We start from the raw sequence: 15,664 nt of genomic DNA, 5'->3' as shown, positions 1-15,664 counted from the left end.
TCTCCCCCTCCTCTCTCCCTCCCTCTCACTCTCTCTCACACACACACACACCCTGGAAACCAGGACATTACAGAAATCTAGGAATACTTCATATCTCAACATAATTAAAGTGCTTACTTTCTTCCTTCTTGCTAATAATGGCTGGCAGTGTGTAAATCTGGAGGGGAAAAAAAATCAATGCAACGGGTCACTGCTTGTGCTCTAAGTTCTTTATCACCAGGTTTGCTGATAGTTCTTAAATTAGTTCCAACACACTTTATGTTAAGTTTGATGCTTTTGGAAAGCCTTGATCCTGACATTTGCTTATTAGGTTGTAGTTAATAAGTTTAATAGATTATAAAAATTGAAATAACACCTCTGGCAGGAGGACTACCTAGCAACTTTGTCCAAGTAATCCAGACTGGATTCTCCTGACAGTCAGTTCTCCTGACTCCACTCTCCTAGTGATGGCAGCTTTCCTGGAGCTGCCTCTCATCGCTCCTCTCCTTCTCTCAGAAGCAGCCCTCAAATATACTAAGAAAGCAGCTATTTGTAGCCCCTCTCTAACGCCATGAGCACAGAGCTCCTGGCAGCACCAGCCTAGCCTTCCACTTTTTCTTGAGCTTTCCCCAGTAGCACTCATCAAGGTTGACATCCCTGGGTTAAACTCTGAGCAGGCAGAGGAGAAAACAGTCTATTGTTTTGGTGGTATTTGCAGTTTGAAAGAGCTGATCCTCTTCACCTCTGGCAAAAAGGCAGACAGTCAGATCGCGTCCCAAAAGTCCATTCAGACCTTGAGGTTCTAATTTTATGAGGGATTTAATAACATGAAATTTATAAGCACCTCAAGTCAGATCTGCAGACTCTAAACGGGTTAAATACCCATTCAAATACTGATTCAATTTCTGCATTGTTCCAGTCAAGTAGGAAGCTTGCAAAAATACTTATCTCATAAAATCAATCAACTCTTTTCTTTCCTTTGGCTACGTGTCCGGCATCACCACATTCAGTGACTATTTCAGTAGCGGGTTAATGGTGGCAAGAAATCTCAGTTAAGCCTGTTTCTTAGTAGCTTTCAACATGTTTTTATGCTCTCTGCAGTGCTTTTCAAGATGGTATTTATTATTACTACGTGACATTGCCTAAAAGATGGTTTGTCTTTACCAGTACAGAAACTACCATTTTACACATTTTATCTGGATCATGTTATCATGTAAGACAATATGTTCCCAGACTAGTTAAACATTAAATATCCTAAATAAAGCAATGTATAAACACAGGTTAAAATAAACTAATAGCTCTGCTTCACTATTTTGTACTGATCTTCACTGTGTATTTGCCATTGCTTCTTATGAACAACAGAAGAAATATATTTGCTTATACTGTACTGTATTGTAAAAGATTTTATATCCAAAATGCCTGGCAGCTTCTTTCTTTAACTTACGCATGTCATGAAACTGTAAAAATAGAATAAAAAAATTCTTACTGGTTCCTTTCCATCCATAGCTTCAAGCCAAAGTTTTCGGTTGGACTCTGAAAAAGCTTGTAGTGTGATGATCCCAGGTCTATCAAAAATATACACGTATACAAAAATTGTTAATTTATTTTTCTCAAACAGTATCCGAAGTCAGAATCCAAAAGGTGCATTGACATGAAGTGAATACATAAAAGACAGAGAAGTTAAAGTTAGTTGCTGACTCCTGACATAACACATTAACCTTGAGCTAAATTTAGAAAAGATTTCATGTTTGTAAAGAGTTTGGTACTGCAATGTTTAATTTTAGATGCCTTGTCCTAATACTACAACCTTCTGCGAGATATTAGGCACTTCTGTATCGCAAGATGAGTTATACGCCTGCAAATAGGACATTACACAACCAGTTTTTCAATGGGGAGATGCTTAGGGTGGAAAACTTAAGGACAAGCTACATCAGCTCAATCTGACTAAATACGTCTCTGCCCGAGTTGGTTATCTACACTCCTTTCATTGTAAATGAAGGGAAGTACGTACTTTTAATCTAAAAGTCAACACATCCCAAAACAAACATCCAATACCTCCAAAGTAGGTTAAAAAAAAAAAAAAAAAAAAAAAAGTGCCCTAAAAGGGTTGACTAAAAAGAGAGCTTTGAGATAGTATCTCAGGCATGGAGCTGTAAAGCCAAATGAGCTGAGCAGTGTCAGGGTGCAGGAATTACATACCCACATCCTGCAGCACACAACTGCAGGAAGCAAGAGATGCAGCTTGCATATTCTACAATATGTTTATGATTAAAGCATTCTGGTTACAGGAAAGAGCATGGTTAATATCCTTTCTTACTTAAGAAGATTCAAAAAGCCAGTGCGTTCTGCAGGTTGCGCTCTAACCACTACGATAGAAACTCAAAAAGTGGCATATTTTCTCTCTGCTGATAAAACTGTGACAATGCATAGAAAAAAAATTAATGGGAACCAATGAGGGCATCTGGGAATCTGTTCCAATCTTTTTCCCTAAAATTATTTTATGAACAGATATGTATAAATACCAGAGTAGTAAAGAACCTTTATTTACTTGTGATCATAGGCAAGTGAGTTATTTTAAGATGATGTGAAATTAATTCACTGATTTGCCAGTACAGAGTGCTCAAGAGAAAACTCAAAGAAAATTTTGTTCCCATACCAGTGTAGTGCATCACTGCACTACATAATTTTAGAAATAGTTTTCTAGTTTAGAAATAGTTTTCTAGAAATAGTCATAATTTTAGAATATTTGTCCTAAAACATAATTTCTATTTGGTAAGTAGACAAATTAAGGACACTATTTTTTACTAGGTATGCATCTTCCACCATAAAAATAAGCAACCCCAAATCCCTATCCTTTCCCTTCTCACTGGAAAGATCTCTATTGTCACATCTTATTTAAAAAACATGCAAAGAAAGCTACTGGAAAATACAAAAATGTGTTCATGCACACACACCAAGGCATATACAGAGGAGCAAGCCTTCCTCGTAAAATCAAAATTAGATGGTGTTCTGAACTATACCTCTAACATTATTACAAGAGACTAACATGATACAAAAAAACTGATGCAAGATTCTATTATGTTAATAAAGTTAATATTTCTATTAATAATTTAATAATAATAACGATTCTACTATTACTCTATCATAAGATGATGTTATGCAGGAAATCAGCCTACACTACCATAATAGCTCTCTACAGCCTCAAAATCTACTAGCCTCGACACATCATTTACTTAGAATGTGAAGAGGCATATATAATTTGACATACAGATCAACACAAAAAAAATCCATACAAAATGTCAAAACCCATGACAACAAACATATTCACTCCTCTACGTGCAAACTGTTTGTAAAATATAAGATTACACTGTTAAATTGTCAATTGCTGACCTTCAGTAGTAAAAACAAACTGATCTCCTTGAAATTAGTCAGGGTTATACCCAGATATTTTGCACCCACACAAGTGCATATTCATTAATTTCCTGGTGCTTAAATCTGATCTCAAGAGACTACTCCATCAGCTGAGCAATTCAGCATTTCAAACCTTAATTTCACAGAAAAGCTTGAAAGCCAAGACGCTAATTCTTCTCTGCTGTGGCAGTAGGTGTGCTTGTGTGTGTTAGTAATTGGAAAGAGTTGTTTCACATGTTGCCTCTGACGGCTTTCAGAAGCCAAAAGTAGTAAGATAATTAGGTCACTCCGAGCAGTAATTAAACTGCCAGTTTTGTGTAGAAATGCCAAGCCGAGCATTTTGTTTTATATCTACTATCATAAGCATAGAAAGATAAGGTTAATCCAAATTAACATGAATATTTGTTTTTCTATTTTATTAAAGGCTAAGGTTATAGCCATTAAAATACTCCATCTTGCTACCTACCCACAGATTCTTATCAAGGAAGTTTCCTCTCAAAAACTTTTCAGAAATAGAAACTGATTTTTTCTTCTTTCTATAGTGACTACTGCTAAATATTTCAGTTAGAAAACTGCATTTACACTTATAGTCCCTTGATCAGCATGTACAGAAAGAACAGAAATGTGTATGAATTTGCTGTTTTACTTCAACCCTAGAGAGACTCCTCCTTCTAGCTCTGCATTCCTGATTTAATCTGTTGGCCAAGATTGCACAGGCTGTTTTAACATTCAAATATCTAAATATTATAATGCCCAAATATTAGTGCCCTACAAAAAACAAAGGAAAGAACTCCAATACTTTTGAACTAGCTTCCTCTCTAGTTGCTGAAAAAGTTGGCAACTTCTCAAAAAACAGAGTAACATGCAAGGCAAAACATACATTTTATGCTGTTAACTTCTTATGAAACTCCAAACAAATAAGATGGTGACTAACTGCTAGAGTAGTTTTCATAAGAAGTCCGAGCTGAATGTAGGTGTGAAAAATACCTAAGTAAAATTTAAATTAATTGTGGCAATTAGAAGTGTTCATGATGTGCGTTCCCTGTTATCAGTTGAAAGGGTCTCTTTCAGTTAATATGGTTCTCTCATGAAATGAGATGCGCCCATCAGTCTGCATGGGTTTTCCAACGTTTTCATATAAATGCTGAAGAATACAAGGAGAGAATTAGCTCTGTGGGATAAGGGGTCTGGAAACAGGAGTCCCCCATAAAATCTCATAACAGAATTTTAGGCATTGCTGTAGCTGCATGTTTGTAGAAAGAGCTCTTTCATGACAAAAAGTGCTAGCCTTATGTTACTAAATAAACTTATCTTTTACTGATGTCAATCACTTTTAAAGGTTCTCTGTATTTTGCAGGTGATGCCTAACATCTCTTTAAACTCCATGTAAACAAAGAAATTTTCAGTCTTGAATTTAAAATTAGCTAATAATTTTTTAAATATAATCATTACTAAAATCTTTTTGAATCCCGAGTATTTCAATAGTGTATTTGTATGTACTTACAGACACACACGGGCATTTTAGTCCCCCAAACCAGAAAGTATTAGCTAATTACCAACATAACTGCCACCGCATCTCCTCTTTCTTAGAAGAGACCCAAGTTTCAGCAATACAACATCCAAAAGAGATGATTTTGCCCTTGTTTATGAATTCCCAGAAAATATTTCTCAAATCTGTTGGCTAAGTTTTATCTCGTCTGCTGACTCACACAACAATTTACTACTTCCCTGATGAATCTCATATCAGTTACAAGTGTCAGCTTTCTATCAGCCTCTGAAAGATATCTCTTATAATAGCGACTAAGTAACTTTGTACTCAACACTTCTTTCAACCTTTTGGATAAGTTTGCAGAAGGCCTTTAGCTTAAAGGCAGTGCATATTTGAAGTCAATCAAAATGTACAGGAGGAATAAAATAATTAAAGAAGTAGCCATAACTATTTCTTTGAAGAGAACTTGAATAACTTCAAATACTTTTACAGATAAAGGACAACACTCAATTTTGAAAACTTTACAGTGGTACTACCACAGATTTGTCTAATAAATGCTATTCTACTTAAAAACAAAAGCTACCAATTTCAAATTCGAGCTATCAATTGAAGCTTGAAAGCAGCTTTCAAGAGACCAAATTTTCTCAACATTTGTTCATATCAAATGTCTATTTCTTAAGCTTGAACTCCCTCAAAAGTCTAATTTGAGTAATGTATTACATTTACAAGTACCAAAGTAACCTCAAAGTTATGTAAAACAGCAGTACTTCTGAATAGAATTTAAAAAGAGAGCAACAGTCATAAAATATTTCTTAGCCCCAAAAAGTCAGTCTATTTCATTATATTTTAAGGGATAGGTTCATTCAGTTTTTCTCACTTTATATCCAAACTTCAAAGAAAAATCATTTTTAGGAGGTACTGTGCACATATACTTCAAATACGAAAAAGCTGTTTCCAACAATTTTATGCAATTGTAATATCCAGGAATAACTGACAAAAAATTCCTAAAGGTAATTTAAAAAACTGAAAAACAATGTGCTATCTTCAATTTTAGAAAGAAAGAGGGGGATTGATAAAGAACGTGCAATAATAAATATTTAAAGAAATATTTATGATCTATTTCTAAAAGGGGGTAGTCAGTTGCAGTACAGGTTTGTAAGGACCCATATTCTGCCTGCATGCAACCATAATGTAGTTAAGACAACACATATGTAATTTAATGCATTTTCTGTTAGAAAAACAGATTTGAGCAACTAAATGTTAAGTCTTGAAAGTCTGATTTATCTGGATGCAAGCCTACTGAGAAATATGTATGCCTATTACAATAGTAATTACTGCATACTGCTTGCAAATGCTTCTATTTTTAATTATATTCATTTTGTTAATACAATGAAAAAAATTCAAACCTCTCAAACACTTCAATATCGAAACAAAAACGTTTGTCAATTGAATCTGTCTTTCTCCTGATGCAAGATTTTAGTTTGAATATTTCTGGTGGGCTGGTGACAAGGCCATTCTGTAATCCAAAAAACAAACAAAAAATACAAAATTAGCACAGTATGTTGATACAGCCAGGCTCCACACCTTGAATTTAACTGCACAAACAGTCCCAGGCAACATGCATTAAGATAGTGGATTCAATTAATCAGGAACATTTACAGTAATTTCTCTGTGCATAAAGTAGGAATATATTGAATAGTTTTTGTTACATATCTCTTATCTAATTTTATTCATGTTTTATACTTGAGAAAAATTCCTAAATTCAAAACATATACAAATATTTGTATATATAACAAGATTGCTGGTATATGTTAGAACTCATATCACATACTCATATCAACCTTCACACACAGAAAACAGATTTTTAAAGATTAAAGATAAGGTTGTCTAACTCCTAGGTCTTGTAGTTCTGGCTGATGTCATTGCGAGGCCACTCTCAATAATCTTTGAAAAGTTGTGGTGATGCAAAGGCAGGGGGCTACTGAAGACTGGAAAAAAGCAAATGTTACCCCTTTCTTCAACAAGGGCAAGAAGGAGCATCAGGGGGACTACAGGCTGGTCAACCTCAGCTTGATCCCTGGGATGGTGATGGAGCAAATCCTCGTGAAAGCCATTTCCAAATATATAAAGGACAAGAAAGAGGAAATCACGGCTGACCAGCCTGATAGCCTTCTATGATGAGATGACTGGCTTGGTGGATGAAGGAAGAGGCAGTGGATTTTATGTATCTTGACTTCAGGAAGGCTTTCGACACTCTCTCCCATAACAGCCTTATAGACAAACTGATGAGGTACAGACTAGATAAGTGGACTGTGAAATGGACTGAAAATTGGCTGAACTGCCAGGCTCAGAGGGCTGTGATTTGCAACACAAATCCCAGCTGGAGGCCAGTCACCCATGGTGTCCCTCAGGGATCAATACTACGACAACACTGTTTAACATCTTCCCTAATGACCTGGATGATGGGACACAGTGTGCTGTCAGAAAGTTTTCAGATGATACAAAACTGGGAGGAGCAGCTGCTGCACCAGATGGTTGTTCTGCCATTCAGAGGGGTTTCAACAGGATGGAAAAATGGGCTGTCAGGAACCTCATCACGTTCAACAAGGGGAAATGCCAAGTCCTGCATCTAGGGAGGAATAACCCCATGCACCAGAACAGGCTGGAGGTTGACCTGCTGGAAAGCAGCTTTGCCAAGAAGGACCTGTGGGTCCTGCTGGACAACAAGGTGACCATGAGCCAGCAATGTGCCCCTGTGGCCAAGAAGGCCAATGGTATCCTGGGCTGCACTAGGAAGAGCATTGCCAGCAGGTTGAGGGAGGTGATCCTCCCTCTCTACTCAGCCCTGGTGAGGCTGCAACTGGAATGCTGTGTCCAGTTCTGGGCTCCCCAGTACAAGAGACATGGATCTGCTGGAGCGAGTCCAGCAAAGGACCACTAAAGTGATTATGGGATTGGAGAATCTGACATACGAGGAGAAACTGAAAGAGCTGGGATTGTTTATCCTGAAGAAAGCTCAGGGGGATATTATTGATATAAATAACTGATGGAGGGGGAAGTAAAGAAGATGAGCCAGACACTTCTCAGTGATTCCCAGTGACAGGACAAGAGGTAATAAGCACAAACTGAAATATAGGAACTTCCATTTAAACATAAGAAAAAACTTTTTTTACTGTGAAGATGGTCAGACCCTGGGGCAGGTTGCTCAGAGAGGTGGTGGAGTCTCCATTCTTGGAGATATTCAAAACCGAACTGGACATGGTCCTGAGCAACCTGCTTTACGTGATCCTGCTTTAAGCAGGGGGTTGGACTGGATAATATCCAAGAGGTCCCTTCCAGCCTCATCCATCCTGTGATTCTGTGCAACATGTGATTGCCTACATATTTGGAACCATCAAATTAGAGGAGATACTTAGTACATAGTTATATGTTACCTAAGAAATATTTTATTTAAATAATGGATATTCTATTTATATATGCTGCATATAAGATACACTGCTCATATATGAAAAGAAAACAGTCTTGCACTTTGTTCATCAAATCTTTCTTTCTTTTAACACTTTCTTAATGCTTAATATAAAATATGGAAGATACAAGCCCATTTTAGAGATTGTGTAATACTCACCACTTTTCCACCAGATTTTGTTTCAGTTATACACATTGTAAATGTTTTTGTTCCTTTTCCATAAGTGCAGTAATGTTTTACCCATGTAAATCCAAGTGGTCCTAGATTAAAGAAATACAGCATTAGAAATAATTTTTTCTTTGAGGCTTTTATCACTACTTTAGCTGGAATTCTATACAGTAGAGAGATGAAATATAACACTGTCCACATGTAACATACAAAATCAAAACTCCCTCTCATTTTGGCATTTAGGTCTAATTTTCAAATATCTGTTTGATGTTGCCCAAAGTTCCAGCAGACTGACTCTCTAACAACTGGATGGGTAACAGCATTCTGCTAGGGTAGAGATATAGGAGGATAGGATTAGTCTGCCAAGGGAAGAAGGAAAGGAAGCAAAAAGGGATAGTGAAGTTAAATGACAGTGAGAGTAATAGTGAGTGACAGTGAGTTTAGAGAGGAGGGAGAAAATTCTGGATAGCAGAGGTGGCAATTTCAGGAAGAAACATTTGCCTTTTATGCCTTGGAATGGGATCCTGCCAACTGGAAATAACAGTGGTGCTGAGTCTAAAGAAAAGAGCTGCTCTGTAAGAGAGGTGGCCATGCTCAGACAAAGGCTACTGAGCTGTACTTTTAAAAATGAAAACACATTAGCTCTGGCAATAAATAGCTCAAACTGTCCACAAACTGACAACTGCACACACTCACAATACCATAATATAATGTGCCTAGGGATTCCCAAGACTTCTATTTAGGGAGCCATACATGGCTCTGCTACAATCTTCTACTATGTTGATACACGCCTTATCCTGAAGAGAGCACATCACAGTACTTCTTAACCCTACAGTGAAACATAGGATTTCTGATGCAAAAGATGTTTTCACTCCTAGATTACCCTGAGTTTTGCTCAGGCATTGCTCTGGACCTTTAGTGAATCTAAACACAAAACCCTTGAGCTTAAGCTCAAAATGTTTTAAACACCAGAGGGCTGTGCTGCCATTCAGAGAGACCTGGACAGGCTGGAGAGGTGGGCGGAGAGGAACCTCATGAAGTTCAACAAAGGCAAGTGCAGGGTCCTGCACCTAGGGAACAATAACCCCATGCACCAGTACAGGTTGGGGGTTGACCTGCTGGAAAGCAGCTCTGCCGAGAAGGACCTGGGAGTGCTGGTGGACACCAAGTTAACCATGAGGCAGCAATGTGCCCTTGTGGCCAAAAAGGCCAATGGTATCCTGGGGTGCATCAGGAAGAGTATTGCCAGCAGGTCCAGGGAGGTGATTCTTCCCCTCTACTCAGCCCTGGTGAGGCCACATCTGGAGTACTGTGTCCAGTTCTGGGCTCCCCAGGACAAGAGGGATGTGGCACTACTGGAGCAAGTCCAGCGAAGGGCTACAAAGATGATTAGGGGACTGGAGCATCTCTCTTATGAGGAAAGGCTGAGAGAGCTTGGCCTGTTTAGCCTGGAGAAGAGAAGGCTGAGAGGAGATCTTATCAACGTGTACAAGTATCTGAAGGGAGGGTGTCGAGAGGATGGGACCAGAAACTGAAACACAGGAAGTTCTGTCTGAACATGAGGAAAAGCTTCTTTCCTGTGAGGGTGACAGAGCACTGGAAAAGGTTGCCCAGAGAGGTGGTGGAGTCTCCTTCTCTGGAGATATTCAAAATGCGCCTGGATGCAATCCTGTTCAATGTGCTCTAGGTGACCCTGCTTGAGCAGGGGGGTTGGACTAGATGATCTCCAGAGGTCCCTTCCAACCTCAGCGATTCTGTGATTCTGTAAACTTCATCTGCTAGCCTAGCTTAGATACAAGCTTTTATAACGTGTTCTTACTTTGTTATGAGGACACAGGGTAAATCCTCCCAACATCTCCGTAACTCTCCACGCATCCTAGAAGTACAGCCAACATCTCCCATAATTTTTTGTAAAAAATCTGTTTACTGTAGCACACAGAACAAGATAAGCTCCTAAATTCTTATGGATACATCTGGAGAGTGTTGCACCGCAGAGGACAGGATAATTCAGGTAGGTTTTTGCAATGTGACTGCTCCCACTTGGGCCAGAACATTATGGCTATTTCTGCACTGATAAATTAAACAATATTGGGAACATTTTTGGACATTGGAAGTTGACATTATTGGAATGATCCTTGGCTCAATTTTGGTACAGGCCGATTAGTACTCTTCCAGAAAAACGGCTGAGAGAGGGTAGCTCTGGCCAGATGCCATTTTCAACATGTAACTTGGACACAAGTTCTCAATTTTTGAGGACAGGAAATTTAGCATACTGGGTGGGATATTATGTGCAAATTGACTGCCGTGCCAGAGCATAGTCCCATTTATTTTACAAGCATAGACGTAACTTCTGGGTACTCAGCCTCAAAGACCAAACAAAATGACTATGTGTGAAGAGATATCCAAGAAGGAAAAGTGTTATTTCCTCTTGGACCAGATTATGCTTCAGAGACTGGCATTCAAACATGCTCTCTCTCTGCAAAACCATAGATGCAGTATTTTAACTACCATGTAAATTCAGAATAGGACAGAGCAAGATGATACTTTTGACCCACGTGTGAATTCCCAACTCATTTCAAAGGGAGCTACCATTGGGAAAAAAATATGACACTGATTTTTTTTTTCCTTTTTTAAGTAACGCATATCTGGGCATATTAACTCTTTTTAAAATGAAAGTAGTTAAAAATGATAGTTTCTTTTTTTTTTTAATGTAAATAGTTAAACTGAATGAAAAAACAAACACAGCAATTTTGCTACAGATACAATGGTTTTGCCTTCCACAAAGGTGCACGAAAGACTGCATCAGTTATGTAAACCAGCTGCCTGGCAATCCACAAATGTAAATGCGGAAGTTTACACGCTCTGTCACAAGCATTCTCTGAGAATGTTCTCACACTGTCTGCATTTCACAGGAAAGTAATATAATGCAGCACTGGCAACAGTAAGTCAACTATTTACCCATCCTCAGAAGTTAGCTTTCTGTTCCTATATGGTAATTTTTGTTTTTTAACAAAACAACATCTATAGTAATTCTAGTGTAGTTTTTCCTCTGGTAGTATTTCATCAACTCTTTTAGCATATATAAAAAGGAGCAGCATTCTCAAAGCAGTTTTAGATGGCTGAGAAGTCACCTGTTTTTGAGATGAGACTTCATGAAATCAAAAATTATACATCTAATGTTAAAAAAATATTCTAACCAGACACCTACATTGCAACTTTAAGTTTTTTATTCATAATGACTACCCATGTGAATAAAAAGCAATTTAAGGCCAACTGCCATACTTCCCATAAACATATCTATCACTTCGCAAAATATCAGTATTAAATATATAAAATATTTATTTATATTCTCAAGAGTAGCAAATATTAACCCAGTTGTCTAAAATTTGACAGGAGTCTAGGGGATAATCGTTGCAGGAAAGTAAACCAGTATGACAGGGAAATACACAATTGGTGCCTTCCCTTTGACACACAGCTTACAGACCCTGTTATTCTTACTCCAGAATAAACTAATGAACAAATTTCTTTTCGGTAAGAGGATGTCAAGTTGGCCTCTCACTATTTAATGAAGCACAGCATGTGCCCAGTGCTTCACTCCTTTCCTCCCTCCCCCATTAACACGGCTCAGTGTAATTTCCACTTAACACAGGTTTCTTTTATCATTATTCAACTAAAACATAGGGGCTCTTCTTAAATCTTTCAGTGCTTACTGAGGCTAAAAGTGGATGAGGCTAACTATTATAAGCACTGAGATTTTCTTTTTCTATCTCACATATGGAATAAAGATTAATTTCAGGATGCTACCTGGAAAATAATTATCTTTAACACCACATTGTCTTTTGAGGTATTGTCTAAAGGGAGGAACAGGCTGAAGGAGAAGATAGCCTCAAAACTGAGGTTGAGTGGGACCAGGTCTGACACTGGAATTCTACATTGCTATACCTTCTATTTTAATTTTAGATTGAGAAATCAGATTGTAAACAAAGTTGTATTCAATCATTTTTGAAGGTACAGCAAACTTTCACAAGCACATACACATTTTCTCAAATGACTGCTGTCTACTTTTCTGGCATCAGACTGATTCCACATCAAAGAAAGCTCTGGGTATCACATGCATTCAAAACTATTTTACTGAGGTTTTCAATGATCCTGCCTAATGCAGCTAATTTGGCTTGTTTTTCTACACTGTTTAGATTGTAAAACAGTGGCAGATGATACCTCAGATCACATATAGTTTTGCATTCTCTCATTTGACTTTACACATATTTCCTTGTTCTGTTTTCCCTCATAATATGATTTACTGCTAGGCTCTTCCAAGTATTCTCAGAGGAGTATGACAACTTTAATGCTATTCCTTTATTCTTTTTGGACATCGCTTCATTCTCATTTCTTACAAAGTGAATAACAATTAGGTATAGATTTGTAGCTATTATGAAGCTGTGACAGACTGTATTTAGATGCTTTTTCTTCTTCTGGCATCTTTGTTTTCAATTGTTTTCAATCATGTGCATGCTCCTTTACTCTTTAGGTGGCTGGGTCAGTGGTGAAAGGGGGAAGTTGCTCCTAATGGATGAACCATGGAGTCTGTTCAGGCAGAGAAAGTTCAGGAGCCTGCAAGGTTCGGCATGCAGAGCCACTGCAGACAGCTGGGAGTTTGCAGCTTCTGCAGTGAGGAGCCAGGCAGCACCAGAGCTCGGAGTGAGAGGACTGAGCCGAGTTTGCTGCCACTCGACCACTGAGATGGCCAATAGCAGGGATCTGCCTACAAGGACCCAGTGAGCAAGAGCAGAGTTGTATACAAGCGTTTCTATCACTGTTTCATCTGGCCTTTCCTACTCGGAGTGCTTCTTGAATAATCAAAAACTTATTTCTCCTTTAAACCTTTTTGGAAAGCAACCATAGGAAAATCTGTGACATTCAGTTTCAGAGTTGTTGTGCAGTCCTGCTAACTAATCCATTTCCTCGTCCTTGTATTTTTCTGGTGTACCTTCAAATTAAATTAAAAGGTACAACTCTTCACTCACGTTTTTCCTGCACGTAGAGATAGCCTTCCATTGTCCACTGACTGGGTGGTCTGTAATCCTGGTTGGCCGCTTTCATTCTTTGCATGAGTCTCTCCACTTCCTGCCTAGTGCTTTCAAAGTTATTCCGGGTCTAACAAAAAAAAATATATATTTCATGTAATTACTAAAACAATGATGAAATGAAAAACTAATTACTAATAATGCCAAGGAGAGAGACTATATCAAATACAGACAAGCAGAAGAATTTGTCATAGACATAAAAAGAACACGAACAGAAACGAACCCACACTCCTTACTGCTCTAGAAGTCATGCCAACAGTGGAATGAAGAATTCAACTTAAACACAAGTGTCGAGGAAACTGATAGTTGAGAGTAGTAGCATTCCTCTTTCTGCAGGTCACTAACCTCAGAAAGGATGCCATTTCCTATATTCAGGGTATGTTTACATAGTATTTTGCAGTCTCTCTCTCTTTCTGTCTCTCTCTCTGTGCGTGTGTGTGTGTGCGTGTGTGTGTAATTTAGGGCACCAAGACAGAAGCCAGGTGTAAACTAGAAGCTGCAGACAGCATAGCCCCAAACTTGAAGTAATAAGCCCCTCTGAAAGTACAGTGCAGAGTCAGCGGGTTTGGCTTAACGCCGGGCTAATGTGACTAGATGGCCGTGGTCTCTCCACATGCAGAAACAGTAAGCTTGAACCTGCCTGCAAAAAACTGTGTACGCATACCCTCAGTAACACCACAGCTGCTGATGGCTCGTATCAGCACTGTCACGTACACATTCTGACATGACTCTGTGAACACCACATTTAAGTGTAACGTAATTACTTAGGTACAAAACAGGTCACACGTGGCAGAATTGTGCCAAGTGCATGGAAAGGCTCTGTCTGCCATAAATATCGTGCATGTAACCAAGCATGTGGCCCAACAAACAATTAGGCACAGAGCTAAGTAATTCCTATTTGTAAATGTCTGTATGCATTTAAATGCACATTTTGCCTGTTGAATTCAGTGGGGTCAGGATTTCCCTCCACACAGCTAACACACTACAGGCGAACTATTCTGAGGTATCAGAGGTTTAATAGACTGCTACTGGTACACCAGATGTTGAACACCCTTCGCTCCTACAGGTAAAAGGATAAAATAAAAATTTTTGTAATGTCTTTGCAAAGTTACCCCACGGAATTTAATCCCAGCTAATCCAAAAGATGTTGTCAGGGCTTTACATACTGCTGAATACTTTCCCCTTTTCTGTGGCTGTACATTTTGAAGCTATGCACTAGCACTTACCTTCATAAAATGTCCGTAAGTTAGCAACAGTATGGACTGACCTCAAGCTAGTTATGAGCCCACTGACTGCAAAGAGCTGTGAAGATGTAAGGTGCTAGAGATGCTTAGAAAAGTTTATGCAACATATGCCAGACCAGTTATCATGTGCCAATTAGAGAAATTGACAATAAAGAACATTTATGGATTTACATAGTGGTAGAATAATACATATATTAAATCTTCCTCTTCCTAATGCTTGCCGTAAATAAGGCAAATATTATTTAATTAATAATGAAACAGAGAGAAAGGTAAAGTTTTTCCCAGAACTTTTAAAATATCTTTAGGATGAAGTACCATTTCAGACCAAACTTAAGCGAAGGCTTTTAAAGACTTTTAAAGGCTTTAGATTAGGACCACATGCCATTGAAGGAAGGAACATCCTCGTTTTGAGAACTTATCCCTGTCTGGTGAATTTTTAATTACTTTTTTTAAGCACACAGGATTTTGTATCTGTTTGCGGAAAACCAAGCCAAACCGACACGTGAAATAAGCCTCTGGCCAGCTGAAACAGTGAACATGACAGGTCGTGGTAGGCCACGAGGACTACGAGGCACTGTGGGTCAATGAATCTGCAAGACTGTAACACCACTAACACTCAAAGCAAGGGAGAGGAGTACTACTGACACCTACAATAGCCTGAACACAGTTTCGCCTGGACACTGCCTTCAGTTTGTCCTGACCTACAGAGTTTTACTGCAGCTCATTCTGAGGCTGGGTGATGCTCTGAGTCAACAGGTAGACCTCTGACAAAAAAAAAAAGGCCATGAATCTAGACCTGGAGCCAGTTTCCAAACTTCTCTGT

At 38.5% G+C, this 15,664-nt stretch overlaps 1 protein-coding gene across 1 annotated transcript in view; it reads right to left on the bottom strand.

Annotated features, from left to right (window-relative positions):
• ARHGAP42 (Rho GTPase activating protein 42) overlaps window positions 1–15,664 on the bottom strand; it is a 166,579-nt gene that overhangs the window by 28,852 nt on the left and 122,063 nt on the right. Inside the window, exons 8-12 of the mRNA XM_067289754.1 lie at window positions 13,538–13,667; window positions 8,505–8,605; window positions 6,286–6,395; window positions 1,466–1,544; window positions 118–157 (exon numbers count right to left, since the gene is read on the bottom strand). Coding sequence (XP_067145855.1) covers window positions 118–157; window positions 1,466–1,544; window positions 6,286–6,395; window positions 8,505–8,605; window positions 13,538–13,667 — 460 coding nt within the window. The remainder of the gene's footprint in view (window positions 1–117; window positions 158–1,465; window positions 1,545–6,285; window positions 6,396–8,504; window positions 8,606–13,537; window positions 13,668–15,664) is intronic.

The sequence above is a fragment of the Apteryx mantelli genome, chromosome 1, assembly GCF_036417845.1.
Source record: "Apteryx mantelli isolate bAptMan1 chromosome 1, bAptMan1.hap1, whole genome shotgun sequence".
In the NCBI taxonomy this organism is placed as follows: domain Eukaryota; kingdom Metazoa; phylum Chordata; class Aves; order Apterygiformes; family Apterygidae; genus Apteryx; species Apteryx mantelli.
The sequence above is the reverse complement of the archived record's forward strand: the minus strand, read 5'-3'. Positions and strand labels throughout refer to the sequence as shown.